Source organism: Cricetulus griseus, chromosome 2, assembly GCF_003668045.3.
Source record: "Cricetulus griseus strain 17A/GY chromosome 2, alternate assembly CriGri-PICRH-1.0, whole genome shotgun sequence".
NCBI lineage: Eukaryota > Metazoa > Chordata > Mammalia > Rodentia > Cricetidae > Cricetulus > Cricetulus griseus.
The window spans coordinates 54147141-54162167 of record NC_048595.1 but is presented as its reverse complement, the minus strand read 5'-3'; the positions used below and the strand labels follow the sequence as shown (position 1 = coordinate 54162167).

At 36.4% G+C, this 15027-nt stretch overlaps 1 protein-coding gene across 3 annotated transcripts in view; it reads left to right on the top strand.

Annotated features, from left to right (window-relative positions):
• Positions 1–15027, top strand: part of Ift74 (intraflagellar transport 74) — a 65769-nt gene that overhangs the window by 46602 nt on the left and 4140 nt on the right. For all 3 annotated transcript variants that reach the window (XM_027400418.2, XM_035439802.1, XM_035439801.1), the window contains 5 exons: positions 5714–5767; positions 6662–6759; positions 7425–7551; positions 10809–10972; positions 11783–11908. In XM_027400418.2, coding sequence (XP_027256219.1) covers positions 5714–5767; positions 6662–6759; positions 7425–7551; positions 10809–10972; positions 11783–11908 — 569 coding nt within the window. The remainder of the gene's footprint in view (positions 1–5713; positions 5768–6661; positions 6760–7424; positions 7552–10808; positions 10973–11782; positions 11909–15027) is intronic.

Genomic DNA, 15027 nt, shown 5'->3' with positions numbered 1-15027 from the left:
CCAATGCAAGCTTAAATGTTTTATAAAGTAATATACCCACTCCATGACAATTCCAAACTCCATTGACTATTGCAAAGGGCCGGAATGTGCAGTTTTACCAAGATCCATAAGGTGGGGCTCATTTTCTGAGAATCTGTTTATGTAGATTAGGGTTAACATACACAATTAACAAAGTAAAATCACATTCACACACTTTTGCAAGAAGAGTATGTGAGCATATTCCTAAAATTTATGCCTTCATTTGTAGAATCTAGTGTTACCCCAGATTTGGATCAGACAGCATGATAAATATCATGTGATTATTGATCTGTCACAGACATAAATATCTGATATGGCAGTGTGGTAGATATAATAAACATGCACATGAAGTATGTAGGACCTCCAAATCACTGTCCTAACATAAAATAATTACTTATAGCCTATTCCATGATTTATATGTAGCTTTGAATAATCAAAATATACTTACTTTGCCTGTAGGATAATATATTTGTTGTATTCAAAGTATCTTTGTGTAGCCCCATCTATTCTGCAAGCTTACATAATCTTTTTTTAAAACAATTAGATTACATTCTTTTTATTTTAGATTTATTTATTTATATTGTATACTGTGTTCTGTCTGCATGTATGCCTGCAGGCAAGGAGAGGGCACCAGATCTCATTACAGATGGTTGTGAGCCACCATGTGGTGGCTGGGAATTGAACTCAGGACCCCTAGAAGAGCAGTCAGTGCTCTTAATCTCTGAGCCATCTCTCCAGCCCCCATAAGATACTTCTTATACAGATAGTTCATAAGGCTTATTTTAGGAGTCTTCTGTTAGTAGTGGTATACAGGTAAAATAAAAAATTAAGACTGAATATTTGTATACTGCAACTAAATATGGCTTTGCTTGAGTCCATATAATGCCATTTTAACTGCTTGATCTTGTTCATGCTCTTTAGGCACACCAATCACACTTTTTTAAAAAAAATTTTAAAATTTACCGGTGTTGGGGAGATGAAAAAGAGAAGTGTCTGTGAGTGCTGGGGTGTATATATTCCATGCAGTGTATATGGAGACCAGAAGACAACTCACAGGAGTTGGTTTTGTTCCCTCAATCAGGAGTTTTAGGGATTTAACTCACACTACCTAGCTTTCAAGACAAATGCATTTATAAAACCTCAGTGCCATCTCACTAGCCCACTTTCCTCACCTTTAAAAGGGAAATAAGGGCTATTCATGGGGGAGCATGCCTATAATCTCAGCACTTAGAAGACTGAGGTAGAAGGATTGTAAGTTTAGGCCAACCATGGAACTGCCAAGGGATGGGTATACCACTTAAACTAACAAAAATTAAAAAATAAATATATATATCTTACGTTGATGAGGGACAATTTTTTTTCTGCAGACTTTTGTATTTGAATTAGAAACAAGATTGTTTTACATGACAATCCCCATTCCCTCTTCCTCCCCTGCTCCCCTACCACCACCCCCCAACTAAAACCCTACCTATCACATATCCTTTCTGCTCCCCCTGGAGATGAGGGATAATTTCTCCACAGTGCTTGAGGTCAGTTCCAAGTTAGCCTGAGTCACAAAAACAAACCTTACTTAAAAGTGGGGGTGGGGAGGCATAACATGAGTGCTTACCACTTAGGATTTTTGTGGTAAAAATGATATGAGTATATGTGTGAGATTAAGAGCAGCAATAGAAAAAGTTTTCACATGTTAGTTGTTAACATTGTTATCATGAATGCTATTACCTTGTAAGCTGAGACTTGAATAGTTTGGTTATTTTCACAAGCATATCTTAGAAAGCATTTGTTAAAATGGCACAGATGTACACACACACACACACACACACACACCCACACATCTTTTAAAAATCAGATTGATGGGCCTGGAGAGATGGCTCAGTGATTAAAGAGCCCTGGCTGCTTTTCCAGATCTGTTTGATTTCTAGCACCCACATGGCAGTTCACAACTATCTTGTGACTCCAGTTCCAGGGGAATCAAATGCCCTCTTCTGGCCTCTACAGGTACTGAATCTGCATGGTATACAGATACATATACAGGTAGAACACAGCCCAGACTGTCATTTAGTGGCACTGCCATTTGGGGGGATCTTGGGGGTTGAGACCTAACACAGTCTGAGCTTAGCTAAGGCTGGACATTGCCCAGGAACCTGTGTTTCTATCTGCCAGGAAGAACTGTTTCCCTCATTTCCCCTTACCTTTGGTGAATAGGGCATCTGGTTCCCTGTTGGCAAATACCTGTGGTATGTATCAAAGCCCATGCTATCCTCCAGGCTCCTTTGGCCCCTATTAACATGATCCTGTAATTCATATCAAAGTAACCCAGACTCTTCTGGTCCCCTAGCTCCCAGGCTTTTCTGGATTGCATACCTACATCCCTGCATCTTTTAGCCCTCTATAACATACAAAGCTTCCCCCACCTCTCACTTGTCTCTGCTCCCAAGAGGTAGCCAATGGCAGCTTTGGACTCACCCAAACACCTCTAGCTATTCTCTATACTCTCTGAGAGATAGCCAGGAAGCAGTTCCACATTTACAATAAACCTTTCTTTTTTTTATCCATAGTTCAGTGGTTTCACTGCTCTCTCTCTCACAATACTAGCACCCAAATCAGTTTCTTTCTGTACCTGGGTTCACTGAGGCAAACTATCACTTCTACTATAGAATGGTCACATCACTAATGCTCTGACTTGTCTGCATCTTAAGAGTGATTAGAAATTTTTGTTTTGAAACTTGGGAATCTCCTGAGATATACAGGAGATCTATTTTATATAATCCCACTGGCCAGGTGTGTAACTCAAGTTGTTGGCCAGATATGCCTTCCCATTGGCTATATTTGCAATAAGAATGGTGGGTTTGTGTGGAGTGGGAGAGAGGACTTCTAGGTTCCTGGCCTAAATGATGGTAGATGGTGAGGACAATCAAAAGAATAGAAAATAAAAAGGTATGGATTTTGAGGGAGACTTCTGATAAGTTTAATGTATATACTGTGTTTTAGGTTCCCAGAAGGACATCTAAATACTAATATAGTAAGGAATTAGCTGAAAGAATGTAAAAATTGGGAAACAATTAAGTTAAGCATTCTTAAAATCACAGGACTAAATGAAATTGCCATCGATATAGTACAGTTTTAGAAGTCAGTTAAAAGTACAGTTTTAGAAGTCAGTTAAAGGTTAGAGAGTTGGCTCAGGAGATAAAGGCACTTGTCCCCACACATGACAACCCAAGATTGAGCCCCAATTCCCACAGGAGAGAGCCAGTTCTCACAAGTCATTTTCTGACCTTCACATGTATGTTGTAGTATATATGAGTGCACATACACAAAATATACATGTAAAAATCAAATAAAGGAGGAAGGAGCTCAGGAGAAGACAAAGAATCATTTAAGTGAAAAAATGCTTTAATCAGATCTGTGATATTTTCTGTACTATATAAGAAGATATAGAACATAGATTATTGGAGTTTTAGTGTCTGTACTGGTATCCTCCTTTGCTCTTGTTCCTAAAGATCCTTTTTAATGCCAGTTTTTAATTAGGAATCCTCTTATGAATAATTTGCTATTCTTTCCATCCTTTTTGATGTCACTACTTAGTTTTTGTTTTTGTTTTCCCCAGGAGGTTAGGTACTGATTGACTGGCATGAAGAAACTGGTTTGAAGCAAGCTCAAATTTATCCTTTTTCTATTTGATTCCCTAGGTACATGGAGTGGCAACATTCTTATTCTGAGAATATATCTGTACTTCCATAGTTCAGTGTTTGTTACAAAATATCAAAACCATTATCAAAATAATCCACACCTACTAATGATTCCTCTGTCTGCTATGTCAGAGAGGTTCTTTTTATTTTTGTCCCTTTAGACATGACTTTCATATCCACTAAACTCAGTATGTTCAACACTCCTATATGCGACTTCTTCATCAACCTGTTCCCCTTTGCAGTCAATGCAGCTATCTTTTCAGGTTTCCTAAGTAGAATCTTGAGAATCATCCTTGATTCCAGTTTCTTTCTTAACATAATCCATTTACTCCTGATATCCGAGATAAAAATCCACTCACTAACTTCTATCCTGACTACCACCATACTTTTTTTTTCTCTGCTTTTTATTTAAATTAGAAACGATTATTTTACATGTCAATCCCAGTTCTCTCTGCCTCCCCTCCTCTCCTGCACCCTCCAACTAACACCCTACCTATCCCATACCCTTTCTGCTCTCCAGGGAGGGTGAGGCCTTCCATAGGGGGTCTTCAGAGTCTGTCATGTCCTTTGGGATAGGGCCTAGGCCCACCCCCTTGTGTCTAGGCTCAGGGAGTATCCCTCTATGTGGAATGGGCTCCCACAGTCTATTCCTATGCTAGGGAATAAGTACTGATCTACTATAAAAGACCCCATAGATTTCAGAGGTCTCCTCACTGACACCCACGCTCGTGGGATCTGGATCAGTCCCCTGCTGATTTCCTAGCTTTCGGTCTGGGAACTATACTTAAAGCAGCTTTGATCTTCTACCCAGATTTCCAAGATATAACTGGCCTTTCAACACCCAGTCTTTTGTTCTCTAGGCTAAAATACTTCTCAGGGATTTTCATTTTACTCTCCTGTTTAAAATTCTTCAGCAAGTGGCTGGAGAGATGGCTCAGTGATTAAGAGTGTATACTGCTTTGCAGAAGGCCTGAGCTCCAGTACTAATGCCCAGGTTGGCTGGCTAACAGTTATCTATAAATTCAGCTCCAGGCCTTTTGCTTTAGTGGGCGTCTGAACTCATGTACACACACATGAGTTCATCATCACCTCCAAATTTATGTACTGGTCAAATTTTTTGACACGCACGCACACACACACACACACACACACACACACACACACACACACACACACACACACACACACACACACATACACACACAATTAAAATTGTTTTTTCAACAATTGTCTTAGTTAAGCCCAAATTCTGAGACATAGAGCTTTTAGAAGTATCACAGTCTGCCTCTCATCTTTATGATACTTTTCTATTTTGTAGTCTCTGCTTTAGCCATGCCACTCTTTAATTCCTTGTGCTTTTGTTACCAAACTTAGGGTCACAATCTATATCCCAAGAACCCAAGTTTGGCCACTGATTCTCTGATTATACTACTATAGTCATCATCACCTCCAAATTTATGTATTGGTCAAATTTTTTGACATTGACTTTCTCATATCTGACCAAGTAACTCCTGTTCATTCTTTATAAGGTAGCATGAATATTATTTAGGGAATTTCCCACAGTGTGTGAAATTCTCTAGTATCTTTTTTTTCATATGACAGCATTTAACATGTTAAATTTCTAGATGCTAAGCTCTGTGAGGTTAAGAAATGTTGCTTTCATGGTTTCTGCAAACTATTCAAAAATGGCACAGACTTGCCTGGTGGGAACTTCTCTTTCCTGTCATACTAGTAGTGTTCATGCATAGACTGGACAGCTTCAAATTTGGAATGGAAAGCCTGTCAGTCTGTTCCAGTTAGGAGATTGTTTTTCCTAATTGTAAAGGTACAATTAACTACTTTAAAAGATGTTGTAGAAAAATATAAACAAATTTCTCCAAATTAAAACTCAATTAGACCCTAACTATCAAACTGTTATTCAGTGACTAATGGCATAAAGAGAACCCAAGAAATACTTCAAATATAATCATTGGAATTTTAAAAACTAATGTTTTATATTTTTATAGGTGAAATGAATCAAAAATACAAGGAGCTTAAAAAACGGGAGGAAAATATGGATGGTAAGTGATGAACTTATGTAATTCTTAGGTGCTATTCATTTATATTAGGCACTGAAGACATTTGCTACATTGCCCCACTTAGAAAAAGTGAGAATTTTAAAAAATTAGGTTCTGAGTGGATGGGCTCTTTAACCTGGAATTTTTCTGTTTTTTCTTCCATTTAAAATTTTGTCAAATTATTAAATATTATAGTGTCATTTAATATGGAAATTGGATTGCTATACATAAAATATGGTTCATGAAAATTAAAAACATATACTATACCACTGAGCTACAAAAAGAATTAGTAGAAAAATTATAATGGAAGTACATTAGAGAATGCATGCAATGTTTATGTAATTGTCTTACTAGTAGTAAAATTTTAATGACTTATTTTTAATTTTGGAAGTTCCATAGTAGTAACTGAAGAAACACAAATTAGAGCAAAAATATGTATGAATTCCAGATTTGATAATGGGCAATTTCTTAGAATATTTAATAATCTGGATAAATGATAAAATTTGTTTTGTGATAAGCCAGTATTTGATTAATTTAATGAAAAGTTATTTTCAGATGAAATAGGTATTTAGTAATATTAATTTCAGAAATAAAGTCAGTGGCAAACTGTAAATGTTAATTATTATAGCTGTGCCAAGGAAGTCATATATAAAGGTGAAGTTTTTCTGATTTTTGAGGTATTAGCTATTTCTTTTGAGCCTGTGTAACTTTCTGGTTTACTTATATCAAAGTCCTAACAGGCTTTAAATATTTGAAAGTGTATAGAGAAGGTTAATGGTTTAAAAATTTCAATATACTTGGAATTTCTGGAAAATAGTCTGAAATTCTGAAACTCTAAGTTTATTTAGTGCTATCTCTGTCAGCAGTAGTCTGTATTACCATGTTTCCAATCGGCAGCTTTTATAGAGACTTTTGAGGAAACAAAGAATCAGGAACTGGAACGGAAGGCACAGATAGAAGCCAACATTGTCGCCCTGTTAGAGCATTGCAGTCGGGTAAGTGCTGTCTGTGTGCCTGTCTCAGGCGCCTAACTTTTCAAATAACAACACAGAGAGTGGAAGATTCACTGTTACTGTTACCCACTTAAACTATTTCGTTTCTTGTTTCTGCAAGTTATTAATGTTTATCTCTGTAGTAAAATCTTAGCTAATTAGGGAAATGTGGGAAGGGATGGCATGTATGTGAAGCTGTGATTAGAATACATTTTAAGATTTCTTTCTATTGCTAATTTATCTGAATTTACTAAGAAAATTCCCAAACCTAGACATTATTTTAGAAAATGTTGATAGGTTTTACACTGTAATTGGTATTGTAAATAGTTTCTTATAGATATGCCCAATGAATACCAAAGTTCAGAAATTGTTTATTGAGATCTACTATGTATCATGCTAGAGAAAAATGTATGATCCTTCTTCTATATCCTTTGTGTATTAAATCTGTATTTTGTTCTTCAAACTGTGTAGCTAATTTTTCATTCAGTTTAATAGAGCAAGTGAAAAATTATGAACTTATGTGAAAACATGACTGAATCCTGCTGCATTCTATAAAGCATCAAAATTGAATGTATATTTAAAAATAATAGTCAAAGCATCTCATCCTTTGTGGTTTTGGTAGTTTTATAGGAAAGCTAAATCTTCTGTGTATTTCTCTGCATATACAGAATATAAATCGTATGAAACAGATATCCTCCATCACCAACCAAGAGCTAAAGATGATGCAGGATGACCTCAGCTTTAAATCAACTGAAATGCAGAAGTCACAGACAACAGCCAGGAATTTGACCTCAGGTAAGAACAGTAGCTAAGATTTCATAGTGTATTTTTTGTATAGCAAATTGGAACTTCAAAACTCATTTTCATTCTTTGTGAGTTCTTTTGAAAGTCCCATTTTCTTTATTTCTTCATCTGTTGATGGTATCAGGCTGGTCTATTTCTTAGTTGTTATAGGTGATACAGCAATAAACATGGATGTGTAAGTACTTCTGTGACTGTTGACTCAGTCCTTCAGTATAATTTAATTTTTTTTTGAGGAACCTCCATGCTTATTTCTGTTAATTTACATTCTCTCCAGCAGTGTATGTTGTTAATTTCCTTGATGACCCATCTTAACCAGTTTTACATATATAGTCTGGTAGTGTTTACTGTATGCACACGATTATACAGCAGAGCTCCAGAACTTTTTCATCTTGTAAGACTGAAATTTTATCATTGAACATCCTCTTCTTCCCTCTGTTACGACTCATGGCAATTACAATACTACTTCTGTTTCTATGAATTTGCCTCTTAAGAATGCCTCATATGAGTACATGCATAATTTGTGTTGTTGTGACTGGCTTGTTTTGCTTAGTATAGTAGGCTCAAGGTTCTTCCATGTTGTAGCATAGGACAGAATTTCCTTTTTGTATGGCTGCTGAGTAATATTTCATTGCACATATATTCTGTACTTTATCCAGTCATCAGTATTTAGGTTGCTTCTCTCTTATTTTTAGGTTCTTGGACTAATTTGAGTATTTTAAAACCTTTATTCTTTTCTATAAACTAAGAAGTTATGTTAATTCATCTATATAGTCAGTTATCTAAGGTTGATGTTAATTCAACAAGCTTTTTCCTCCTTTAAGTTATCTCGGTTCAACAGCCATTGAAAAACATTTCTTAAAGGCAAATATAAATACCAGGAAACAAAGTCAGTGATTAGGACTGTATTTTTTTACATAGCTTTATGCTTTGTGTTTACATTTCCTTTAAAAAACTAGTCACTATGCTTTCTTCAGTGGTACAGTTGAAAAAGAATGAGCACTGACTTTAATAGAATAAAAGAAAAATACAGTCTGTCACTACTGTAAAGTTTTTCTTCTTTCTGGAAATTTTCTTTAGTAAGATTTGAATTCTGACTTTGTAATTTATTTCATCTACCATTTCTTTTGTTTGTTTAGTTAAGCCTTCCTTATTTCATCCCTTTTTTTCTTTATATCACTTCCTACACTTAAGATATTTCTTTTATCTGAAAATCACCAGAAGTTTATGATAATCTTCTTAGCTGTTCTGAGATAATGTATGTTAATAGTGCCTGTCTGTGAATTGCTTCCCTTTCTATCTTTGAGATTATTACTGGAACCCATGTGACTTTTTTTCCCCCCATTCTGTCTCTTAATGGAGTACTCTTACTCTCGAGGGGCAACATTACTTCTTAGAGAAAGGGTGAAACAAACCATATCAGGCCAGTGAGATGATTATGATTGAGCAAAAGGAAAAACAAGCCCACAAAAGTTTCCTATGGGGATTAATAATACAAACAAGTTGAGAAACACTTATACTTCAGGATAGAGGCAAGGAATCTTGCCAGCAGTAGTTTTTATTTATATTTTTAGAAAGGAAACTCTGGGGAGTAAACAAATGTGCTGATGGCAGAATATTTCAGAAACATTTCCCCAGGTCAAAGTGGCTCCTCCTGAGATTTTGCTACTCTGTACACACTGGTTGGTAAACTCTGCAACTTCATAGCATATCAGAAGGAACTAGACTGCTTCCTCTTCCTGTCTCTTCCCTTGGAGAAGCTTTCAGCTTTTCATAGGGACCTGATGCAAAAGGGAGATAAACTTTACTCTATACCAACCAAACGTTTGCTCCTTTTCTCAATTTGTATAGTTCTTAAATGTATTTCCTGAGTATATATCCAAGTCACATTTGCACTTAAATTTATACAACTGCTTGCTTCAGTTAGCTAAGTAGGTTTCCTATCTATATTATTAAGGTCCTATAATAAGCCTTGGTAATTTGTTCAGCAATTTATTCTCATTATTACTGTTTGTAATCTTAGTGGGGATATGAATCCAAGTTAAGACTTTTATGGCTTTGGATTTCTGAGATAGTCTTATGTTGCCCAGGCAGGCCTTGAACTCAGAGCCCTCCTGCCTCAGCCTCTGGATGCCAGGATAACAAGTATGTGCCTAACTTGAAATTGAAACTAAGATAACATTTAAATCTTGTTGTACATATATGAATTTCAATATGGTTAAGTAAAAACTCTGAAAGGGATAAATGAAACATTCAAGGAATAGTAGCTTAATTATACCAACTTTAAAATATTTGGTTTTATAACAACCCTTTTTAAAAATTACTTTTGTATGTTTGTTTGTATGTGTTTTTGCATGTGTGTAGGTGCACATGTGTGCATACAGAGAGGCCCAAAGCTGATGGTAGGTGTCTTTCTCGATCACTTTTCACTTTACTGAGACAAGGTCTCTCAGTGAACCCCGAACTTGCCAATTGTGGCTCATCTAGGTAGCCAGTTTATTCTGAATTCCCTGTCTCTGCCTCCTGACGGGATTAGAGGCAGCTGCCATGCCTACCTACCATTTTTGTGGGTTCGGGAGATCCAAACACTGGTACTCCTTCTTATACTTAAAGTACTTTATCCACTGAGCCATCCCCATAACCAATAAATACCTTTTAAAACCAGTGACTTTTTAAAAGCACTGTTTTTCTTACTCCTTTTAAATGAATGCTAAGTATCCATTATACTGAATTTCTGTTCTTGTTCTGGGTTGCCGTGTGTTCTTGCTTCTAAGTTACACATTATTTTCTCTGGAGCACTGACATTCCATTTGTTGTATTGTAAAAAATAAGTTTTTGTTTGTTTGTTTTTGTTTTTGTTTTTCTGAGTATTTAGTACCATGCCCTCTCCCTATTCTTCCCTCCCTCTCCCATCTCCCTGATCATGCTTTTTAAAATGTTCTGCATTCAGAGTGCTAATGTGCCATCTAGTGTGATCCTAAGGACAAGAAGTTTATTACATACCTTCAGAAGAAAATATACATTAAATATGCTCCATTCACAAATAAGGTGTAGTGCTGTTTTTTTCAAGTTAATTATTAACATGCATGAATATATATTAAATAAAATGCCCTTAAAAAGAAACATATGTAGTAAAATTGTATATTGGTCAGGTGACTAAAATATTATGAGAAGAGGCTCTAAAAACCTAAGGCTAGTCATGTAAAAGGAATAGAATTTTCTAATTATTACTTTAAATTCTTATGCCTCAGACAGTCAGCGTCTGCAGCTGGATCTACAGAAAATGGAACTTTTGGAAAGTAAGATGACAGAGGAACAGCAGTCTCTGAAAAACAAAATTAAGCAAATGACTGCTGACCTGGAGACATACAGTGACCTGGCAGCTTTAAAATCGTCTGCCGAAGAAAAGAAGAAGGTAAATACTCAACAGAATCTATGAAAATCATTGCCTAAATAATTTTCCCTTCCTCCTTCTCTCTCTCCCCCTCCCCCCTTTCTTTTTTCCTTTTCTCTCTCTCTGTGTTTTTCGTCCCCCTCTTCTCTCATTTCTCAGGTTGGCCTTGCTCTGTAGCAAGGGTGGCCTTGAGCGTCTGTTCTTTCTGCCTCATCTCTGATCCCCCAATTATAAGGTTTACTTGGGGTAAAAAACTAGGGCCTCATATTCGAGGCAAGCACTCCTCCAAGTGAGCTTCATTCCCAGGCTCCAGTTGTTTTTCCTTGATTGACTTTATTTCATATGTACTTTATAGGACTTACTACTTTTAGTATACTATTTAAAATACAACCTAAGAAGAAGTAATAAAATTTGTTACAGGTATAGTTGTAATCTAAAGATACTTAGAAGTTTTAAAAGAAGGTAAACATTTGAAAACAAAGTATAAGTTGCTCCCAAACACAGAGCATTCCAACCTGTGGCCCTGGCCAAGTGCAGATTTAGATTCTAGGTCTCCACTTCAGTGTCTCTCCATTGCCATTTGTCTTATATTAACGTTAATCTTTGGGGGTCAGGATATGTATGGAAGTATTTATTGAGTTATTAATGCAGTTACTATTCACATAGCTTATTATTCAAAAGCTATTTTTGTAAATAAGTCTTAAAGTAATTGTAACTGGTAGAAGTTTACAGAATAAAACTATTAAAATTTCTAAGCCAAATGTGATTTCTATATTGGCTTTCTAGACATTTGCTATTAACTTCTGTGTATTACTATTTGGGTCTATCCAGAAATTGCATCAAGAAAGAACAGTGTTATCAACCTACAGAAATGCCTTTAAGAAAACAATGGAGAAGCTGACAACAGATTATGAGGCACTGAAAACACAACTGCAAGAGAATGAGACACATGCTCAGGTAAGAACCATTTCAGGCTGACTTTGAAATCCACTCCCTTTCATGTCGTCTGTCTTGCTCTTAGTCTGTGGTTTTTTACTCCAATCTGTTTTGCTCTTATTCTTGTTTCATTTTGGTTTTAGACCTGTCTTATAAGCCTTCCAGTTTTTGTTTTTGTTTTGGATTTGAAACAGTGAGATTCTATACTATTCTCTTTTTAGTACATTTAGAATTAATTTTTGCCTTATTCCTTCAGTAAGCCCATATGAAATGCCAGTTTTACAAAATGTGCTCTCCTGGGCATGGCTACTATGCCACTCTGAGGGATTGCTTTAAAATGTATCAAAAGTAAACAAAAACTTCTAACTTCTATTGAAACTCCACAAATATTACAAATACCGTAAATTCCAATGACAGATTTTCTTGTCATTTTGGAATGAGTAAAACACATGTACAAGGCATCCACACATGCACTTTTATGTGTACACACATATATGTATATATACACGGTTCCTGTGTGTTTAGCTTGGGACTTTTTGTTGTTGTTTCTCATTTCATTTTGTCCTTTGATACTTTCATACATGTCTATCTGAAGCTTTCACACACCCACTCTTCTTCCTCCTCCCCCACTGAAACCCTTCTTCCTAACAATCCCTGTCCTACTTTGGTATATTTTTATACACATTGACCTTAAGATTGCTTGTGTGATGGTGTTGGGGGTGTTATTTACTACAGCATGGGCAACTTTTGTTTTATTGAAAATAATGTTTTCATACAATAAATTCTGATTATGACTCCCCCCCATCTCCTCCCAGATCCTTCCTATTTCCCTACCCACCCAACTTTATTTCTTTCTCTCTTCCTCTTTAGAAAACAAACTGGCAAGTAAAACAAACAAACCTGAATAAAACAAAACAAACAGGAATAAACAAAGAAAAAGCATGCAAAACACATACTTACGGGTGCACACACACACATATACACAAACCCATAAAATTACAAAATTGGAAACCATTGTATATAAGCAAAAGACCAATAAGATAAAAAATATCCAAACATAGCATTATGCAACAAAAACTGTCTGAAAAATACTGCCTTTGTTTGGTTTGGGTCATCTACTTCAGGCCTGCCATTAAATGTGGTTTGTATACCCAGCAAGACTTCATTGGGAAAAAACTAATTTTTCCTTGCCAAGCAGTTGACTTTTGGAAATAGCTTCTGGGTCAGGAGTGTGTGTTGTGGGGGGCTCATGTCTGCTTTCCCTCTCAGTGCTGAGGCTCCATCTGTTTTGGACCTTTGCAGGCTCTGTGCAGGCCTTGTACATGCTGCCACAGTGTCTGTGAGTTCATACTAGCATCAGTCCTGTTGTAGCTGGTACTGTTGCCTCCGTGTCTTTCATCCCCACTGGATCTTAAAATCTTTATACCTCCTCTTTCTCATAACTCCCTAAGGGATGGGCATCTTAGTAGCTCCACCACTGAGGAAAATGACAATCCTCCATGCAGCACCCACTAACTGTACCCTTATTTCCTCAGTTGGGGTAGGGCCTGGTGAGGATGTTGATGGGACCAGTCTTGTGCACACAGCTGTATGAGTCCATGAGCCAATTGCTGTGTCATTTCCAGAAAACATTGTTTTTCAGTACTCATCCACGACCTCTGCATTTACATTCTTTTCACTCTTTCCACACTATTTCCTGAGCCTTGAGGAGATGGATTGAAGCTTGTGATACAGATGTCCTGTTAGGGCTGAGCATGCTCCAGTCACTTACTCTCTTCACTTTGTCCATTTGTAACTCCTTGCTTTCATTAACTGCAGCCCCACTGCAAAAAGAAGCCTTCTGATGAAAGCTGAAAACAGCATGAAACTTCAAGTGCAACTGGCATCTGTTTTTCTATTTGCCTATCTACTTTGTGTGTGTATGTGTGTATGCATATCACCGTGTATGTGTGTGTGTGTGTGTGTGTGTGTGTGTGTGTGTTATAATGTACTACTACATGATGAGGTATAATTTATAGAACCAAACTGTTATTGGATATTTAGGTAATTTCTAGTCTTAAACTATTCTAAAAATACTATGAAAAGAGTCCTATTCTTGAAGCTCTTGATTCATATTCCTATAGACACATAGCTACACTTTTCATATCATGGTACATATCTGGACAGTGTCTGAGGTCTTATAGCTTATGGACTCTTAGAGGGTACATTATCCATCCAGTTTACTTTGTCTCTGGTACCATCTTACTAGTTTGCATGTGGTAAGCAAATAGTATTTTCTATTTACCAAATGAAACATTATGTAATATATTCAAATTGAGTAGTTACAGTCAGGAAAGGATTGGTATGGTCATGTGTTGTGGAATATTTGTTTAACTATGCAAAGTTATGTTGTGGAATATTTGTTTAACTGTGTAAAGATGTGTTGCATTTGTTTATGTTGCAGAATAATTGTTCACCTATGTAAAGAAGTATTGCATTACTTTAGTTATGTAAAGATGCGTTGCTGTTTTACCTTGCCTGCCTAAGACATCTGATTGGTTTAATGAAAAACTGAATGACTCATAGCAAGGGAGGATGTATAAATGGAACTTTGGAGCAGGGAGGGTAAGGAGGAGGAGGAATTTAGGTTGGGGCAAGGGAGAAAGTGAAGAGATGCCAAGGGCCAGACACACAGACACAGATGATGCAGGAAAGTAGGACATACAGATGAAAGAAAGGTAAAATGCCCTGAGGCAAAATGTAGATGAATAGAAACAGGTTAAGAGAGCTAGTAGTAGAAGCCTAAGCTAAGGCCTAACATTCATAATTAATAATAAGTCTCCATGGTTTTATGGGGGAGCTCGTTGTCAGACCAAAGAAAATTCCAGTAACAGTCTAATCAGACTGTGACTTAAAATTCTAAATGCATAAAATTCTCTGATTTATGAAGTAGTATGATCAAGGTACAAAAAGCAAGATCAGGTCATATTATTCCCTCTTACCCCAGAAATGACCATTTCTAACACATCGGTATATGTAGGCTTGGAGACATTTTCCTTTTTGTATCAATTCATCACATCATATTCTTACAAAAACAGTCTTTAAACATTTTCATAAAAATTTTAACCTCATTTTCCTGAGGAACCACCATACTGATTTCC